Source organism: Glycine soja, chromosome 11 (genome assembly GCF_004193775.1).
Source record: "Glycine soja cultivar W05 chromosome 11, ASM419377v2, whole genome shotgun sequence".
NCBI classification, from domain to species: domain Eukaryota; kingdom Viridiplantae; phylum Streptophyta; class Magnoliopsida; order Fabales; family Fabaceae; genus Glycine; species Glycine soja.
This window is the reverse complement of record NC_041012.1, coordinates 51,737,629-51,757,662: the sequence shown is the minus strand read 5'-3', so window position 1 is coordinate 51,757,662 and position 20,034 is coordinate 51,737,629. Positions and strand designations below refer to the sequence as shown.

The 20,034-nt window shown below is 31.5% G+C and overlaps 2 protein-coding genes across 2 annotated transcripts; both read left to right on the top strand.

The window, feature by feature from the left end:
• Nucleotides 1-6,479: 6,479 nt before the first annotated feature.
• On the top strand, nucleotides 6,480-12,304 carry LOC114376499 (inactive protein kinase SELMODRAFT_444075-like). The gene is given in 10 exon segments (XM_028334649.1): nucleotides 6,480-7,663; nucleotides 8,077-8,234; nucleotides 8,315-8,409; nucleotides 8,553-9,586; nucleotides 10,080-10,240; nucleotides 10,374-10,450; nucleotides 10,541-10,688; nucleotides 10,875-11,024; nucleotides 11,350-11,433; nucleotides 11,436-12,304. Coding segments are annotated over 10 exon segments (2,253 nt in total). The 5' UTR covers nucleotides 6,480-7,476; the 3' UTR covers nucleotides 11,595-12,304.
• A 3,373-nt stretch (nucleotides 12,305-15,677) lies between these two features.
• LOC114374167 (apoptosis-enhancing nuclease-like) lies at nucleotides 15,678-19,163 on the top strand. Its single transcript, XM_028331775.1, has 7 exons — nucleotides 15,678-15,898; nucleotides 16,331-16,482; nucleotides 16,580-16,713; nucleotides 16,884-17,113; nucleotides 17,266-17,472; nucleotides 17,891-17,971; nucleotides 18,665-19,163. The coding sequence occupies exons 1-7, from the start codon at nucleotides 15,858-15,860 to the stop codon at nucleotides 18,918-18,920; spliced, it is 1,101 nt and encodes a 366-aa protein (XP_028187576.1). The 5' UTR covers nucleotides 15,678-15,857; the 3' UTR covers nucleotides 18,921-19,163.
• Nucleotides 19,164-20,034: the final 871 nt, after the last annotated feature.

Below are 20,034 nucleotides of genomic sequence, written 5' to 3'. Positions count from 1 at the left end.
AGTATTGAAAAGATACAACAAAATGAAAGATTATACTTTTATGATTTTTTGCAAATTAAAATCTGTTCAATTTATCTATTTGTTATAGGTGTTCTATACTGGGGATAACCTTGCTTAAATCATAGTTGAATATTAACGATGCCTTTGATAAAATTAGCATGTAAGATAGTTGAAAGTTAAAAGCTAGATCAAAGCTACAAGGTGAAACTTGATTATTTAACTAAATGAATTGAAATTGTTTAATAGAAATAAAAAAATGAAAAAGATATATATATTATTTAGATTGATATAATAATTTTAAAATATATTGTTTCTCTAATTTTTTCTTAACAAAAATTATTTCTTAAATTTTTAATTTCATATTGTAAAAAATAAAGAAAAATAGATAAATCATTTTTCCTCTCATTTCATTCAAATTTAGGGGGAAAGTGTTTTTGTATGGGTTCCAAAGAAATCATTTTCTTTCTTTTTGTTTCTCATTTCCCATCTCAAACAAAATAGTAGAAATTTAATGATTTTATCTTATTTTCTCCTTTCTTATTTTCTTTCACTTTAATTCTACCCAAACAAACAAGACGTAAAAGAAAATAATCAAGGAAGCAATGAACTAACGGAGGCTTCGAATATACAAGAGAATGAAAGACTGTTAACTTTGTGAAAATAAAATGGGCAAACGATAGATTATAAAAAATGAAAGTAGAAGGAATTTTTTTATATTTATTTTTTCTTTGATACATACAAATACAATACCAAACTATTATTACTTTTCTTTGATATATATTTTTTAAAAAAAGGTATATAAGGAATGAAGAAAATAAAAAAAAACTATTTTTATCCTTTTTATACAAATTTTAGAAAAATAAAATAAAATCACGTTGTCTTTCTCACTGATTTATTTTTTTTTTAAAAAAAAATCTTAAACTGTACAGGTTCTAGGATAGCGACCCCAAGTGACCTAAAAAAACTAAAATAAAGGGACGTAAAAATATGCCAAGTTTTATTTCTTTTCAATTGGCTATTTATGTCAAAGAAACTGAAATCCGAAGCAATTGTGCCGTTGCGTTTGCTTTGAACCTCAGCATTTGAAAGTAGGAACAGGAATAGCTAGCTGGTCAAAAATCAATGCAAGAACAGTGAAAGAAGATCGAGTTCCCATAGCATAAATTGGATGTCTGTAGACAATAGTATCTTTGAGGGTAAGCAATGCCCAAGTAGCATTAAATGACCTATAACCATCCAAATCCCCACTTGCCCCCACACACTAATCAACCACATTAAATAATTCACGATTTTGTCATAAGAGACAATTCGAAAGTGAGATTTAAAACGATTTACTCTGCATTTTTTGTTTTTTAAGAAATGCATACTAAGTTACGAACAGGATTTTCTTAAAGCTTTTTAGAAAATAGAAAACCAACATTTTCAAAAACATTTCTTCTTGTCGATACACTAGTTAATGACAATTTCAGCAAAGTAATAAAATAACTGTATGAAGAAAATAATGAGATAATTGGGTGAGAAAAGAGCTCTGATATTTACAAATGAGAGTGGTTGGTTGATCATGAGTCTGATGGTGATCATTACCATCTCAAAAGTTGGTTGGCAATTAGTATTTGCATTTGAATGTGAGATGTAGGAGGCTGTATAATGTCCAAATGTCAGGGTTGATCTTATTATATCCTTTTAGGGTAAATGGTACAAGGCACAAAAGGATTGACAAGTAGAGTGTTCAGAACCTTTTAAAGGAGCATTATCTCTTCTCTTAAATAAATCAGTTAAAATGTAATTCCTTTTCTCTCACAACGTGTGTTTAATAAATGCAAGTCCAATTCAGTGACTTGTAATTTTGAAGAATCCTCTTGAAATTGAACCTCACTAAAACCTATCTTGAAACAAAATCAAACGTACGACTGGTAAAAACAAATATGGATAAAAACGCAACTGTAAAAATTCTGACCAAACGAATTTTAGACCTAATGTAAATGATTCGAATGTTAAAATTGTGATTTTAAAGATAATTTTATCCAACTGTTGCCTTTTAATTTAGAAATATACAATAATGAATCTCACATTTATACTTCTGAAAATGTCTAATCAAAGCTTGGATGCATAGTCATTTAAAAATTCACACAACGAATGTGGGACGTGTACACGATATTCCGAACATACTACATTATTGATTAATGATTAATATTTTCCCCCATCCTCCCACAAATCACGTCACATAAACAAGAGGTAAAAACAAAGGACGGAAGCAAACATATTAATGGGTGCTTTTTCCTTTACACAAAAAGACTACTCAAAAATCCCGTGCATGTAAGTAATATGCTTGCTATAGTACTGCTACTATATATTTAACATTTAACAAAGTCTATAAAGTACAGACAGGAAAATTAATTAAGCCGTTGTAGTTTAGCAAGAACAGCTTGACCAAAGCCAAATCATATATTTCATAATTGCCATGTAAATTGTTTAGCAAGTAACAACTTGCTGATTCAGCAACACCTTTTTTTTTTTTTGTCTTTTTTACCACACTTAAAATTGTTTCCTACGTACGCATGACAAAGGTTTAAATTCCACACTCCAAATATATAAATTAGGAGAAGAAGAAACTACATATATCTATTTCACACCAAATAGATAAATAACTTACTATAAAGGAAAAAATAGAAAGAAACAAAGAAGAAGCTTGCTTCGGAGGTAGTAGATAAAAAATTGAGCTGGTTCGAAAACTACAGAAGAAACAGAAACGAGGACACGTGGCGCCAAAATAACAACGATGATTTAGGAATAGACGGAAAACGTTAGTCGTCGGGAAACGATCCGAGGCTGACAGCGGTGGTGAATATGGAGGGGACGGCCATGGGTAACGGCGAGGGGGTCCCCAGTGGAGTTGTGTCTTGTGTGGTACCGCAAGCACTGAATAACTCTGTGCTCTGCTCGTTGTTGTTTTTGGGTTTGGATTTGGAAGAAGCAACCATCAAGCGTTGAATGCTAAGTTGACGTGACGGTGGCTTTTTATTAAAGTTTTCACCGCACCGCCATTTATTATTTTATGCACTGTCCTTCATGTGCAGCTGCAGTGCACTCAATGCTTTCACAATTTATTGCCTTTCCTTCAGTTTTTTTAACTACTAGTTTATGTTTAAAAAATTGAAACAGTTTTACTTTACTTTCACAAATATTGCATTTTATCAACCAAGTCAGTTAGTTAAACGATATTATATTACTATGTGTTAGTTTTTTTTTTATATTTATATTTTGATTGAAACGAAGAGTAGTGGAATTAGCTGCATTTCACACATTATGATAGACGAGTTAAAAAAAATGAATAATGAAACTACTCTATTTGCAACATTGATGAGAAGTATTCAAAAAATGGATAAAAAGTTCAAGAAATTTAAAACCCTATAAACTAATATAATGAGTAGCAGTACATTATATTAAATATATAGATGAAGTAGTACATTAGTATGATAAGGACATATATAGTTAGTAGTTATAGAAGGAAAAGAAAGAGAAAGAGAAAGTGAAAGTGCATGATGATGACCCCAATGAGTCGTGGCACACCAAGTTGTTAGTATTCGAACATGATCATCTGAATTCTGATGCTCTATCTCGCTCTTGCGCAGCCTAATGTAATTCTTAGAACTCATGCTACGGTCATATCAATTTTCACGTACGTGCAAATCAATCAGAGGTTATATAATTCGGGAAAATTTGGTACAACATTCTCCCTTTCTCGTGTATTGTTGTACTTTTTTTAATCATCTTCGACTCTCCTTAATAAAAATATGTATATTTAATATTTAATACTGTATTTTGAAAACATAAAAATATTGAATACTTTTTTATTTTATTTTACCTGACAAAAAAATAGCACGATAAATATTATTTAGAATTGTTATATGCGTTTTCATTGTAATTCTTCTCTTGACAAGATTTCCCATCCAATTATTCTGTTCTCAATTGGCATATGATATGATATAACTTCCGGAGCATGCTAACTGTAGCACGTTCGCATAAATGTAAGAGTATTGAAAGTACATCAAAATTAATTTTACGCATCAAAATTCTGTTTGCGCACATGGTTTGTTCTTTTAAGTTTTGTTTTATATTATTTTCTGAAAGGAAATGCTAATTCTTATACTATATATCATGATCAGAACATAGAATGTTGTATACATTCTCATACGCGCATTTTATCTTGCTCCACCTTGTATAAGGAAAAAAGATCTGATAATTTTTTTATCAATAAATATTGTTTTTTTTAATTTTGTTAGAAATAATAGTTAAGGGATTTAAACTTATAATTTCTCATTCTTTCCTTCTCTCTCACCAAATCAAATATCTAATAAATTATTTTATCTTCAGAAAATAAAACTTCCTCCCAAGCCAACAAGTTAATTCCTATGCCAGAAAATTAGTGAGATTGTGTGCATTAGAAAAAACCCCAGAAAGTGTTACTATAGTTTACTTTACTTATCTCTCAATGATTGATTGTGATATCGTTTTCTTTACTGAATTAATAATATTTTATTAATAAATATTAATTATTAGTTTTTTAAAGAATAATAGTAGAAGGAATCTAAATTGATGACTTTTTTTCATGGCCAAGTAAATTTTATAATTCTTATCATTTTTAATTTTTTTACTGCATCAATGTTATTATCTCTTTATATACAATCATTTCGTATTATGTATTTTTTTTCGCTTACATTTGACACATGAGAAAGATATGCATGCAGAAGGTTAATAGTGATTTTTAGTAATTAAGAGTAAAATATATTGGAAATGCGGGAGACTGAATAAAAAAATTGAGAACATATAAATAAAAATAAAAAATAGGTTATTTATAACCTTTAGAGAGTAAATAAGTCTAAAAAAGTGCACTGAAAATGTTAGTATCACATTTATTATATGTATGGATGCATTAATTATAGTATAAAGTATATATATATATATACATATATATATATATATAATTTTAAAATTTGCATCTCTTTATTCTTTTAATATCTATTATTAACTAGGAGAAGAAAGATATTTTGTGGTTGTTTTTGACAAAATGTGAGAGATTAAATTGTTTGTACCAGTTAGTTAATGGGTTTATGTGTGAGGAATGTGGTGTCGAATAATATGTTTGGATAACATACAATTATCAATTATATCTCATAAATTTATTCCGATACCATGAAAATGTATTAATTATTTATTATTTTATATTTATCATGAAAATAATTGATCACTTTTCATCTTAAAGCTAATCCAAATAACTAGGAGTCTGAATAAAAAATGAAAATAATGAGATTAAAATAGAATAATGAGAAGTTTGATAATGGTCAAGAAAAAGTGGAAAACAAATGTAAGTAACACACGTTCATTTTAAACATTTTTAATTCTATTTTATTCACCTTAGAAAATAGTGTTATTTAAGGTAAATAATTCAATTAAAACATACATGTTTTGAAGTGCTATATTAATAGTTTTTTTTTCTTTTTTGAAAATTTTCGTTTTTTTTACAAAATAAAGTAAGAAATACAGCCTTTTATTTTTATAATAATAATAATAATAACAAATATAAACGAAAAAGGGAGGTCGTTTCAGAAATAAAAAAAAAAAAAAAAAAAAAGAAAAAGAAACTAAGCAAACTATGGGAGATGACAGACGGCGATTTACAGCGTAGCTCTGCTCTGCACAAAATCTGATTGATTCTCACTCTCTCTGCATTCAAAGCATGTCATGTGTGAGCGTTTCTTCTTGTACACCAAATTGCAACACCATCGCGCTTTATTAAATTTTAATATTATAATATTGTACTAATAATAAATTATTTATTTATTTAATAGTATCATATTCTATCTTCCCTTCGCCATGTCTCTATCTCCATTGGTCACTCAAATAAGTAACCAACAAACTCAACCTCTTCTCTTCTCTTCTTCCCTTCACTCATGTTTGCACTCTCTCCATCCTCTTTAACGTTTCACTCTTTCGGCCCCTTTCGCACCCATTTTCTTGCTTCCCTTTCATTCTGTGCCATTTAGCTAGAGATATTTGCAACAAAGTAAGCTAGCAAGCAAGGAACCTTTAACTCTAAGCTTTGATTAGCTTTTTCCAACTTTTTTGAACCACAAAAGGCTCAGAATCCGTTTTCCTTTTCTTTCATTTCTGAAAACATTTTTTCGAGCTCGATCACCGTGGCTCTTTGTTTTCATGTCTATGTTTACAATGCTTGTTGGTTGTGATGTCATTCTTTTATTCACTTAGGTTTTACTGTTGATTTTTCTTTCTTGACAATATTTTTTTGTATAAGGAACCGTTTTGAAGTTATGTAAAGTAACTCTACTGGTTTTCGTTGAAAATTTTCAGGCTCTGATGGTAATGATAATAATCATAAACAGTAAAGTGTGCGTTATTATTTGTTCTTGTTACTGTATTTGTTCTATTTTGCTGTTATTTATTTTTTTTTTTGCTGGATGTTCAGTGTCCTGAGGATTGGTAAAATGTGTGAATACAATATAATAATAGAGAAAATGAAAGGTTTGTATCTTACTCGGGGCATCTCTCTTCTTGTTTTCTAGTAATCAATGATGTTTTTGATATTCTAAAGCAATAAAATGGTGGTTGCTAGTGATTAGCTATCTGCCTATCTTTTTATGTCTCACATTCTCATGCATTTTTTATTCTTTAGACTCTTTGCATTATTGATATGATTATTACTACTATTTTTAACTTGATTCTTCTGGGACTGTGCAGGGTGAAAATTGATACTGAACTTTCAGCGACCCGGAGAGCTAGACGACCTCTTTACCTTCAGTCATATCAATAATTGATTGGAACTCTTGATATGTGAAGGACATGCTACTATTTCTGTAGTGGAATCTTTGGCAGGGGGTTCCTCTTGAGTCTTATCAAAAGTAAAAACAACTAGTTGAAGCCAAATGTTTTGACTTGTGGAGGGTGATTTGAAGACTCCACAGCACAGCTGGTGTCTGTAACTGTTCTCTTGTAATGGATTGTCTCATGGGCCTTCATGTGCAGTGTCTTTAACCTTGTTGGAGATACATAGTACCTGGTAAAGCTCGAAGGATGCAACGTCTTGCTTTCTGAGCAAAAAGGGTATATGATTCTTCACAGATTTGATTCTATTTTGATAGCGTACTTGCAGAATCCATCCTGTTGGTGACCGAAAGCCATGGTTTTGATAAAAGTTTACTAGCCATTTTGTAGCACTGAAGGTCTTGTCAGTGGGTAGTGGTTGTTCTGTCATTGCTTGGAGACATGTTGCATGTTGGTTAGTGGTTTGCATATATAATAGTTCTAGTGGTGCTTGACAAGGTGAGGGAAAACTAGTGATGTTAAACATGTTCTTTTGTTTCTCCCCCTTGTTGTTTAGAATATAGGAACATGTGGGTTTGATGGTTATTGAGTGATATCTGTTGAGCAAGGAAGTTTTTTTTGGGATTGTTGGTGCTGATGATGAGTCGAGAACAACAGAAGCGAGGGAAGCAAGAAAAAGGTTCTGATGGAGCTGAAAAGGTTATTGTTGCCGTTAAGGCTTCAAAGGAAATTCCAAAGACTGCTCTTGTTTGGTCCCTAACTCATGTTGTGCAACCTGGCGATTGCATTACACTGCTAGTGGTTGTACCTTCACAAAGTGCAGGTAATCCATTTTTCGCCTTCATTTGTTTATCTATGTGCTCTTTTTGTCAGATATTCTTTATTGCCGTATGGTAATTTTGATGCCTATGTTCTTACAAGTAAATAAGAAATTAGTTAAATCCTATCGAGTATGTCATTCCCTTTATCATGCGAATTGTTTCGTTTTGTAATATGAACAAATAGATAGCAGGTTGACATGTAATCCCCCCTTGTGCGATTATTGTTTTACTTTCTTGGTTGTGAATGAGTATAGTTATCTACTATTGCTTTATCTAGTTCACCTGTCTTTTATTTCAGCTTGAAGTCTAGATATGCATGATAGAACCTTCACTCTGTTGTTATTTTTTATTGGGCATTTGAGCCTTCACTCTTCCTTTATTATGTATACCTTACTATTATTCTGCACATATGTAGGCCGAAGATTATGGGGTTTTCCAAGGTTTGCTGGTGACTGTGCCAATGGTCAGAAGAAGTCTACTTCAGGATCATCAAGTTCAGAACATAAGAGTGATATCACTGATTCTTGCTCTCAAATGATCCTTCAGCTCCATGATGTCTATGATCCTAACAAGGTTAGTGGCCCTGATGTAAGAAGCGTTCATAGTGAATGTTGTGTTTGCATCCATATGCCAACCTAACAGTTATTCAACAGATAAATGTGAAGATTAAAATTGTTTCTGGATCACCATGTGGAGCAGTGGCTGCGGAAGCCAAGAAATCCCAAGCCAATTGGGTTGTACTAGACAAGTAATATTCTTTAATATTTTTCCCCACATAAACGGATGCTATTGTAATATGAAACATAATTGATAAAATCTTAATTTCTTTTTACTATTATATTGATCTTAGATTATAGTTCAGTCGGTATTTTGGTGTTTCTTTCTTTACAGGCAGCTCAAACATGAGGAAAAACAATGTATGGAAGAGCTGCAGTGCAACATCGTGGTTATGAAGCGTTCCCAACCCAAGGTACTCCGCTTGAATTTGGTTGGAACACAAAAGAAGGATTTTGAAGAATTATGTCCATTACCTTCTGAACAAAATGAGATGCCTGGAAAACAAATTAAGAAGAAGAATGATTCTTTAAATTCCATAAAGGGACCAGTTGTCACTCCAACTAGCAGCCCTGAGCTAGGGACACCATTTACTACAACTGAAGCTGGTACTTCTTCGGTTTCAAGCTCTGATCAAGGAACTTCACCATTCTTCATCTCTGAGATGAATGGTGAGTCAAAGAAAGAGGAAACTATTAAAGAAAATCCAGAACTTGATGATTCTATATCAGACACAGACAGTGAAAATTTGTCCACATCTTCAACAAGCTTGAGATTCCAGCCATGGATCACTGATTTACTTTTGCATCAACAGTCATCTCAACCCAAGGAAGAAAGAACAGAGAGATCTTATAATAGGCTTCAATCATCTACCACTAGAGCTTTGCTAGAAAAGTTCTCAAGACTTGATAGAGAAGCTGAAATTGAAATCTCAACCTATAAGACCGACTACGATTTCAGTGGAAATGTAAGAGAAGCAGTGGCATTATCTAGAAATACCCCACCTGGTCCACCTCCCTTATGTTCAATCTGCCAACACAAGGCTCCTGTTTTTGGAAAACCTCCCAGATGGTTCAGCTATGCTGAATTGGAGCTTGCCACAGGTGGATTTTCAAAAGCCAATTTCTTGGCAGAAGGAGGATTTGGATCTGTTCACAGAGGGCTTCTGCCAGATGGACAAGTCATTGCTGTCAAGCAACATAAATTGGCTAGTTCTCAGGGTGATCTAGAATTCTGCTCAGAGGTAGAAGTCCTGAGCTGTGCTCAGCACCGAAATGTTGTTATGTTGATTGGGTTCTGTATAGAGGATAAAAGAAGGCTATTGGTATATGAGTACATATGTAATGGATCATTGGATTCTCATTTATATGGTAATTTCTTTTACTTGCAGACCAAGTTCTGTCATGACAGAGTCATGTTTTTGAATTGGTTTGAACTTACTAAAGTCATTCAACATGCAATATTTGTGTAGTCCATAAGAGGCCAAGGTCATAGGTTTACTTGAAAATTTATGCATCATCTTAAAATTTGGGAAGTTGATTTGATATAGTAAATTCATTTTTGTGAAGCTAATGAGACCCGAGCCCTTAGACTATTAGATAAAACTTAGTTTCATACATATTTCCAATAGTTTGTGATTATGTTTTTGTGATGATTTTGAATAGTTTCTTATGCCTGCCAAACCATGGGATGGAGTAGGACTTTTCTTGTTGAGGACTATAGTAATGCAGAATATTTAAAGATATTATGTTATTTTCACATTAAATGCAATGATTGCAATATCATATAGTATATAGTATAAAGGGATACATTTTACTGATACTGGCTTGATTTGTTAACTGACATTACTTGGATGTCTTTCAGGGAGACAGCCAGAACCATTAGAATGGTCTGCCCGGCAAAAAATTGCTGTTGGAGCTGCTCGAGGGTTGCGATATCTTCATGAAGAGTGCAGAGTGGGTTGCATTATCCATCGTGACATGCGGCCTAACAACATTCTTATCACTCATGATTTTGAACCACTGGTAGGGTTGTGTTTTGCCTGCTTTGTGCTTTTGCAGCCAGTAGTTTTATAGTTTATATATGAAAGGCGCCACTACTTATCTTTTTTGCCCAAAAGTTTTCACTTCATTAAATAATTGTGTTAAATTCTTCAAGGTTGGTGATTTTGGACTGGCAAGGTGGCAGCCTGATGGTGACACAGGAGTGGAAACTAGAGTAATTGGAACGTTTGGGTATGTAGTGCATTAATCCTGTTTAGTTTCATTGTCTAGTTAGTCGGTACAATATCAACAATTCAACTAAGCTTTGTTGGTGTCATGTAGGTACTTGGCTCCAGAATATGCTCAAAGCGGCCAAATAACTGAAAAGGCTGATGTTTATTCTTTCGGTGTGGTATTGGTGGAACTTGTTACAGGACGAAAGGCTGTGGATCTCAATCGACCGAAGGGACAACAGTGTCTTACTGAGTGGGTAAGTTAAATGATATACGTATCTAATTTATTACGATTTTTAATTGTGTGATATATTGGCATCATTTTGAGATGAAGGCCATTAATAAGAAGCATGGTACTCAATAGATAAACAGTGGACCATGAGTTTCTTTCTTTGTTCAAGCCTTGCCTTGAGTAATTGTTTGAGCATCTGGATATGAAACAGGCTCGGCCACTATTAGAAGAATATGCCATTGAGGAACTGATTGATCCAAGGTTGGGAAGTCACTATTCCGAGCATGAGGTCTATTGCATGCTGCATGCTGCCTCATTATGCATAAGACGAGATCCTTATTCTAGACCACGCATGTCACAGGTAAGGAATAAATTCAACAGATATTTTGTTTGGTCTCGTTTTACTTGAGTGGGCTACAATTACATATTTCGTAAACTAAAACTTTATTTAAGCAGTCATAGCCTTATAGGTTGTAATCCAAGAGTCAATCAGGAACTTGAAGGAATTCCTCATGTGATGAACACTAACTTTTATGAAATCAACCTTGATGGTTTCTTATGTGAGAACTAAGAATAGCAATGGCTTGCAATATATTATGCTGAATACCAACTTTACACATTGATGTTATACCACTCTTGGTTTCCCCCACCTGATCTTGATGGCATACTTGTCTTGTTTGTTCAAGGTTCTGCGAATACTGGAGGGAGACACGGTCGTGGACCCAAATTACATTTCAACTCCCAGTTATGATTTGGGAAAACGGAGTGGTTGATTTTGTTTTTTGGCCAGAAACATAAGCAAAGAAAGCGCCATTACAACAGTGGTCCCCCTTTGGTAAGAGTCACTGGAAGCGTTCAGTGGGAACCTCTGAGTACAAAAGCCTTTTCCTATTGGGAAAGCAACAAGTCTAAGTGGACAGACAACATGTGATGAGATAATAACTGTTAAAACGGTTCAGATGAAAATTGCAATATTGTTATGCTAAATATCTTTCTTGCCTTAGTATTTTGTAATTTGTAGTTTTCTTTCTATTTCTCTGCAATTTAATCTAATTTTGCATATGTGTATAGCGCACTATGAAAGTAGGATAAGTAATATATAGAAGCTTTTGAAATTCTTTAGGGAAAAATTACGTAATCCTGTGTCTAAATGACTATGCTATGCTCATCAATGGATCAAAAAGCTTTTTGTATGGTTGGTTTGGTTCAAGTCTCTCTGATGCATGTGTTTTCATGCTTGCTTTAAGAAACAAACAAAACTTAGGCGGAGGATTGTCACTTTAACTAGCAACAGCCAACGGTAGTGTGGTGGCTTTAATTGAAGTGTAAAACTAAAAAGCTGAGGTGTCATAATTTGAAGCATGTGAAACAAAGAAACCTTGGTTGGCTGATGATGACAATTGACAAGGCAGAGAGGCTGAACGTGATCAAGTGGCATGTCAAATGTTTGTTTCTGGGTTATGTTTTGGCATCTTCTTACAAAGGATTACACTCGTTATCCTCGGGCAAACCCGTAGGTCGTATGTATCGTTTTATATGGTCCATGGATCTTAATTGTATGCTGTAATAAATCAACATCGGTACAAGGTCCAGAATCCAGAGGTATCTGTTCCTCAAGTACGTGCAAACCGTTTGGTATCATTACTGCTTTGTCTTTTGTATTTTTGGTATCCATGAGGTTTAACTTCCCGTTTAGCTTTTATACTTTTTGTGGTTTTGTTTCTCTCTTCTTTTTTTTTTTTTTTTTCCATACGCACTGTAATCACCTGTCCACCGCATTGTTTCTCGTTTTTTTTTATTAAGATTATAATAGGACTCAGATTTAGTGAGGAAAAAAAGGGTAATTTTCTTATATTAACTTTATTTTTGCAGCTTAGCTTAAGTTATTTTTTCTTTAGGCATTGTTTGGTTTAATAAAGAGGGGAGGAATCTTAATAAAAAGAAAAAAAAGAGGAAGATACCCTTTTATTTAGTTTGTTTCAAGAGAATTATAGGAGATAACTTTCTTTAGTTTGCAAGTAGAGAGAAGAAAAATCAAAGTTACTAATATGTGATACTCTTATTAGTATTAACGGAGGAAAATAGAATGGTTAATTTGAAGGGAGACGGAATGAAAATTTAAGGTAATACAATTATTAATGCCATCTTATTATATTCTTTTAGATATCAATGGAGGGGGAAAGAGAAAATATAAGATTCCAAGATAATTTAATTAATATAGTATAGAAATGAATGACAAATTCAATATAAGATGGAGTAACATGAAGTTCAATTATTTTTTTATTAGATGATAAGTTATTTGCGTATGATAAACTAATATAGATTTGTTTTTAATTCATATAAATATGATAAATTTAGTTTTAGTTCTCCAATTTTTTTAATGTGTTTATAGATTTTAAAATTTAAAATGATTTAATCATCACCAGTTGCATGTCATCTTAGAACAATTATCAATGTAATATAATTAGATATATGCTAGATGATCACTAAATAGTAAAAAATATTTTTCAGAAAATTATATTCATGGTAATCAAAATCGTTTCCAAAAAACATTTTAGATTCACTGAACCTTTTTTTTTCATATTTACCAGACCTAAATCATTTAAGTTTGGAAAGAATCATGACATTGTTTTTCTAGTAGTAGAAGTATAGAGAAAAATGTGACATATTAACCTCGCCGGAAATGAAGAACTTGCTGTAAGAGAGCCACGGGTTAGAGGGAAGATTCAATTAAGTTCTGTAAGTTTGATTTTAACTTCAAAACAATCAATATTAATTAGGAAACTCAATCCTCAAATCAAATTTTGACTCGTCAAATTTTTTAAACGAAGCATTTCAATCAAAACTGGTTTTTGGCCGTATCCGTGTTTCCTGGAATAATATATGTACTCAATTTCTGAACAAATTTTCCTAAAGATACCAAACAAACATGCAATCCAATATTGTTCTGACTATTTTTTTGGAAAATCAGATCTTTAAAAGGCTTCAAAATCAAATACTCCCTTAACCGTTTGATCATCGAATCCTCAATCATACATAATATAAATACTATATCCATTTAAACATCGCATGGTTAAAAAAAAAAGGCTTCAAAATCAAATACTCTCCCTTAACTGTTGGATCATCGCATGCTCAATCGTATATAATATAAATACTATATCCATTTAAACCTCGGAATAATTTTCAATAATCATATAAATTATTAGTCTCGAGGCATATGAAAATTTGACATGAAAATTCAGAATAATGTTGGGATTAAAATTTTAAATAATTATCACAGATAACTGAACAAATATTTTTGTCGATCTAGAACAAAGTCTCGCTATGCCACATTAGCATTACACATTTTTCATTTTTAAGATGAGATTTTTCAGATTTTTAAAGAAATTTGTCATAATTATGGTTGTCAAACTCTCAAGTTAACTCAGTTAACTATTTCCCGTTTACAAGTTCACTTGTTTTATGTGAGTTGGCTTTTGGGTAAACTTTTTTTTAGTAGATTATAAGTAAACTCTATGAACTCAAAGTAATTTCGGTAGACTTAAAAAAATTAAATCAAAATATAAGTTATTTTTTTTTATTTTTTGTCTGTTTAACATTTAGTGTGTTATTCAAAAAATTAGTAAGTTAAAAAAATTTTAACATTCAACATACCTTTATTTAGTGTGTTATTCTCAACTATAAAATTCTCACATTTAATAATATCAAATCTTTGTTCTCTAGTAACATCAAACTCTCGATCAGGATGACCTACCACTATTATAATATCTACAAGTTATTATCTAATAATGATGTATTATTATTAAACTTGGTTATTTAAATATTATAAACTTATCATTTACTGTTTTGTTTTATTATATTATTGAAATGTTTAATTAGTATTTTATTATTATTTTCATATAGACTCTACGAATTAAGTTCACAACCAGTCTGTAAAACTCTCACAAATATGCATAAACGCTCTGTTTCATAACCTTCCACAACTATTCATAAAAATTATAACGATTTCATACTTACATCTAATAACTTATACGGAGTCTGTAAATGAACTTTTAGATATTCTTCGTCGTATAACTAATGTCTTTTGCTTTTAGACTTTATTTATTGCAAATTAATAATTATTGATGCTTAATATCGGTAATGTAGTATATAATTAGTATTTTATTCTGTATGTTATATAGGATGAATATTTTTTACTTAGTTAAAATTTATAATAAATAAATACTTTTGAATATATAAATTATATTATAATTAAATTCATGACAACTACTCCCAATAACTTAATTGCAATATCAGATTATTATTTTTATTAACAAATTCTTTTAAAAATTTATTGAAATTTAATTTTAAAAAAGAGTGCATTAGAGGGAGAAATAGTTAGGGGTCTTTAAATTCAAATTGATCTAAAATAAAAATAAAAATATTCAAAAAAATAAAAAATCAAGTCAAATTGATTTCTTTTCTCAAGTCCATTAGTTTGTGATTTATGTTTTTAAAATTAAATCAAACCTTAATATTTATCTGACACTTATAAACATATATATTTTATATATATATCAATTGAGTTACATAATATTTGTAGTGTTATGTAAATAAAACTTATATAATAAATATTGTTTTCTTTTTCAAATGATTTTTTAAATATATGAAATAAATAAAATTCCCAGATTTTATTATAGAAGATTTAACGTATTAATAATAAGTTTCATAAATAATTATTCGTAATTTTTTAATATAATTTAATTTTTCAAAAAAGTATATAAATTTTAATAAAATATTATTTTAATAAAAAAAACCAAATCAAACCAAATTATAAAATACTAATTTAATTTGATTCAAATTCTATTTTAAGTAAAAATTAAACCAAGCTAAACCCATATATTTTAGGTTTGATGATAAGTAAGCTGAATCAAACTAACCTGCAAACACCCCTGGCAGTACTTATCATAGGCGGTTTAGGTAGTTGGTTATGTAGAGTGGGTGACTATTATAAATGCTTGGTGCCGTGGATAAATAAAAAAAAAAGTAATAGTTATAATTTTAGAAAAATTAATTTCAAGAGAACAAGATATGCTGAATTGGAGCATTTACCTTAAAAAATTTCTCGGTGGCGTTTTGACTTGAAACAGTCGCTGCTGCGTCTTCTTCTTCTTCATCCGTGGCGTTAGGGTTTTGGTCGAAGTAGCCGTTCCCCATGGACGCCGAAGCGGACCCTCCTCAAAACCCTATCACAAGGTCAATTTTCTGCTCCTCAATTCTCCCTCACTTTAATTTTTTATATTTTATTTCATTTTCCATTATGATCTCCGTGTTGCTTCTGGAGGTAGCCGTTGATCGGAAATTCAAACATTGTCATAAGTAAATTAGAAAAATGTTAGAATCAAACTCACTGAATTTTTAAATTGGTTATTACTGCATTTTGTTCTCTACTGCACTCTAGAAGAGTCACTTATGTGAAAGAATATTCTAGTTACTTTTCAGTCCGTTTGTGGGACTAATGAGTATCTGCTATATATAATTGCCAGAATTTGCTATATATAATGAATGATGGAATGAAATGTTCCGTGGTTCTGAGTAGATTTAAATATATTGAAATCAGTGCTTTCTTTTGGGTATAATTGTTTATTTGCTTAGTTTCTTTGAAGAATAACTTATTTCTCCCTACAGACACAAATGCTTGGCATGCTATAAGCAATATAAGAAGAAAGAGCATCTTATTGAGCACATGAAAACTTCGTATCATTCTGTTCATCAGCCAAGATGCGGGGTCTGTCAAAAGCACTGCAAATCTTTTGAGTCTCTGAGGGAACATCTTACTGGTTAGTCATTTCTGTACTCAATCTCTCATGTCAACAGTATTTATTGGTTTCATGTTTTAGCTCATTATTTATCCTTTTATTTTCCTCTATGTTTTAGGTCCTTTGCCAAGAGGAATTTGTTCAAAGATTTTCTCTCAACAGGGCTGTCAACTTTGTCTAGCACTATTTGATAGTCCCGGGTCTCTCATTGGTCATAGAGAAACATGTCGCTTATCTGCCCCTACTTGTCCAGTAAGTTGATTATTGGCAACCTAAAGCATTTATATTTATATTTAAAATAAAATGTCTTATGTGTACTATTCACCCTAAGTAATCAAACAAACCTGCTCACAATCAGTGTTTCTTGTCTACTCTTTTATGTTCCTATTAGGAAGTTTATGTTGTGTATGGAACTGTTGCAGGGAACAAGTGCATTGCCCTATATAGATTCCCAGTTTGATTGTCAAGATTCTTCTGATGAAAACCATGCTGGGGAGGGCCCTGGAGGAGCAGTTGCAATAGACTGTGAAATGGTTGGTGGTGGAAGTGATGGTTCTCTGGAACTTTGTGCTAGAGTGTGTTTGGTTGATGAAGATGAGAGATTAATCTTTCATACATATGTACAGCCTGAAATACCTGTTACTAATTACAGGTACTTTTTTTTTTTCTATTTCTCTTTTATGTCTATCCTTCCTATTTCTATACTCTCTCTTTCACTTCTAATCCACACAAAGCATTATTGTCAAAGAGAAAAGTGGACAGGGAAAAGAGAGTGTTTGGGTTGATTTTGTTTGATATTTTCAGATATGATATAACTGGATTGACAGAAGAGCATCTCAAAAACGCCATTCCACTAAAGAAAGTTCGAGAAAAGCTACTGCAAATTCTACAGAATGGGGAATCCATTGGCAAAGTTAGACTGGATGGTGGAAAGGCCAGGCTTCTTGTGGGGCATGACTTAGCACACGATTTAGATTGCTTAAAAATGAATTATCCTGATCATATGCTGAGGTAGATGCTTCTTGAATAACTTAGTTATGCTAAATCATGCTTGACAGAATCATTCTTGACAACCATGTCTTGCACTTATTTTTTTTATCAGAACTTTTAGGATTTGTCATGATGATGAACAAAACAATTATTATGTTTTTTTTCCCTTTTTTTTTTCATATACAAGATTACAATGTGTTTTTATGAATTCACTTTTTAAACTATATAGTTGTTATACTGCTCAGTTTTTTTTGTTATCCAAATTAAGTTTCCGGACTTTAAAGATCCATACTATTCAATTGCTTAGATTTTTATTATATTGTGAATTATGCCAGGTTGATTGAATTTTCTATTTGAATGGACAGTTTCTTATTTGAGAGCAGATCTGTGTAAATTATTAGAACTCATCTTTTGCCTATGCTTTTGTGTTGCATTGCAGAGACACTGCAAAGTATCGTCCTTTGATGAAAACAAATTTGGTCAGCCATTCGCTCAAGTATCTCACCCGAACATATCTTGGGCAAGTTAATTTTTTCCTCAATCCTTTTTCAGTCATAAATTGCTTCTTCCAATTTCAAGTTTTTCTTCTGTTTTTATAATCAGATTGGCATGATCTAATCGGTTCCTCCTGTATGTACAATTGTACATTGACCATCATTTCAATTTTCTCAGGATCATAATAGACTCTATGAAACATCTGTCCATGATAAAATAAAATGAAATTGGTGAGCAAAACTTTCTGATCTTGAAAGAATTTCAAAACCAAGTTAAAAATCAATTTGGCTCCATTTCAATTAGATGCATTTTGTTTTGAAATTTATGTTTGAAAATAAAAAATTAAAAACTCATAATCATCTTAAACAAGCCCAAAGTTATTGCACGTGTGAATGTGTCATGTAAGTTGGGAAAGATCTCCGGATGGTTAGGAGTATTAGTGTAATATAAAGAAATCTGCTTTATTTTTTCTTTAGTCTTTACCTTGATCTCCTACTTTTTAGTAAACATCATCTGGTATAAACACATTAATTCAGTAGTTTTCCACATTTCTGGCTAGAGCAGCAAACCTATCACAAATGCTGCATCAATACTTTTTTGTTTATCTTTTAAATTGCGATAGCTACTGCTTTCATAATATAACCTGTAGCTACTATATTAATTGCAGATTCCATAATTTTTAATCTCATCTCCAGTATTATTGTTCTTTGGTTTACAGTTATGATATCCAATCCGGCACTCATGACCCTTATGAAGATTGTATTTCTGTCATGAGACTATACAAGAGAATACGATCTCAACTTCATCCGGAGGAAGACCATGGAACAATGACTCTGAGTAACAACATTGTTGGCATGCCTGATAGCTGGATATCTAGGGAACTTGACAACCTCACACCAGATGAACTTTATGCCATGTCAAGATCAGATTATAAGTGTTGGTGCTTGGATTTGATACCAAGATTGTCAGCCTGAATTATTGATCTTTGCATTTGTCCATAACATATCATAAGCATATTTCTTCAAGAACCATGGGAATGGAGCATTTGCAATGATATTCTCTGTGCATATCTTTCTATGCATCGAGTTATCTTCCGGACAAGAAAATTATGAGAAAAGATAGGGGTGCTTAATGATGGAGCTTTTGTAAATATTTAGAACGCTTTGTTCAAATCACATGCCCTTGTTTAGAATGAAGACTTACCTACCTTCTCATTATAATATAGGCTCGAACTACCGACAAAAAAACATAAATGGATGCAAGGCTTGTTCTTGATCCAATTTAAACGGAGCCACTTAGATCTAAATTGCTGATTGGTGGTGCAAGGAGCTTTCGTTGTCAAAAAAATTGATTTCAAATACAAAATGTGTTAAGTAATTATTTAATTTTCTTAAAAAAATATATTTTACTTTATTATTATGAGAAAATTTAATTCATATTTAAATAGGAATAAAAATTCTCAACTTGAGGAAGGAGAGTCTCTTTTTTAGTTACACGTTAGTAATATATTTTCTTTTCTTTCTTTGCTAGACACATTATACATCCTATTTACATAACTAGAAAAAAAAACATTCAAACTATATCGAACTATTCTTTTATTTGTATATGTATTCTTATTTTTTTCTCAAGCATTTATTTGTTTTAATTTTAAAATAGTGTTATATTGCAATCTAAATTATTCATTAAAAATTTAAAATATATACTTGTTAAAATATTTAGCTTCAATATAATTTATGTATTTGTAAAAAAATATTATGAATTTCAATTATACAATGTGCATGATAAAATAGCACATTGTATAAATTAAAATACCCGTTTATTCAAAAAAAATTATAATTTTGTATTTTAAGAATCTTATATTTTGAAAAAATATTTTTGGTTTTTTTTATCACCATAATATTGATACAAAATATCTATTAATCTTACTAATGACTAGTTTACGTCAGAGAACGTGACTGGTTACTACCTTTAATAAAGACCTTTCTTAGTAAGATCAAGTCTAGAATTACTCAAACAAATAATTTATTGGTATTTTTGTTTTCTTTTATAAATATAAGTTGCTATTCTCATGTTAAATTAAATCAACGG

Coding starts and splice junctions, on each gene's coding strand:
- LOC114374167 (XM_028331775.1), top strand. CDS start 15,858: ATGGACGCCGAAGCGGACCCTCCTCAAAACCCTATCACAAG. Junction 16,714..16,883: donor TATCTGCCCCTACTTGTCCA/GTAAGTTGATTA, acceptor GAACTGTTGCAG/GGAACAAGTGCATTGCCCTA. Junction 17,972..18,664: donor CTCACCCGAACATATCTTGG/GCAAGTTAATTT, acceptor TTTGGTTTACAG/TTATGATATCCAATCCGGCA.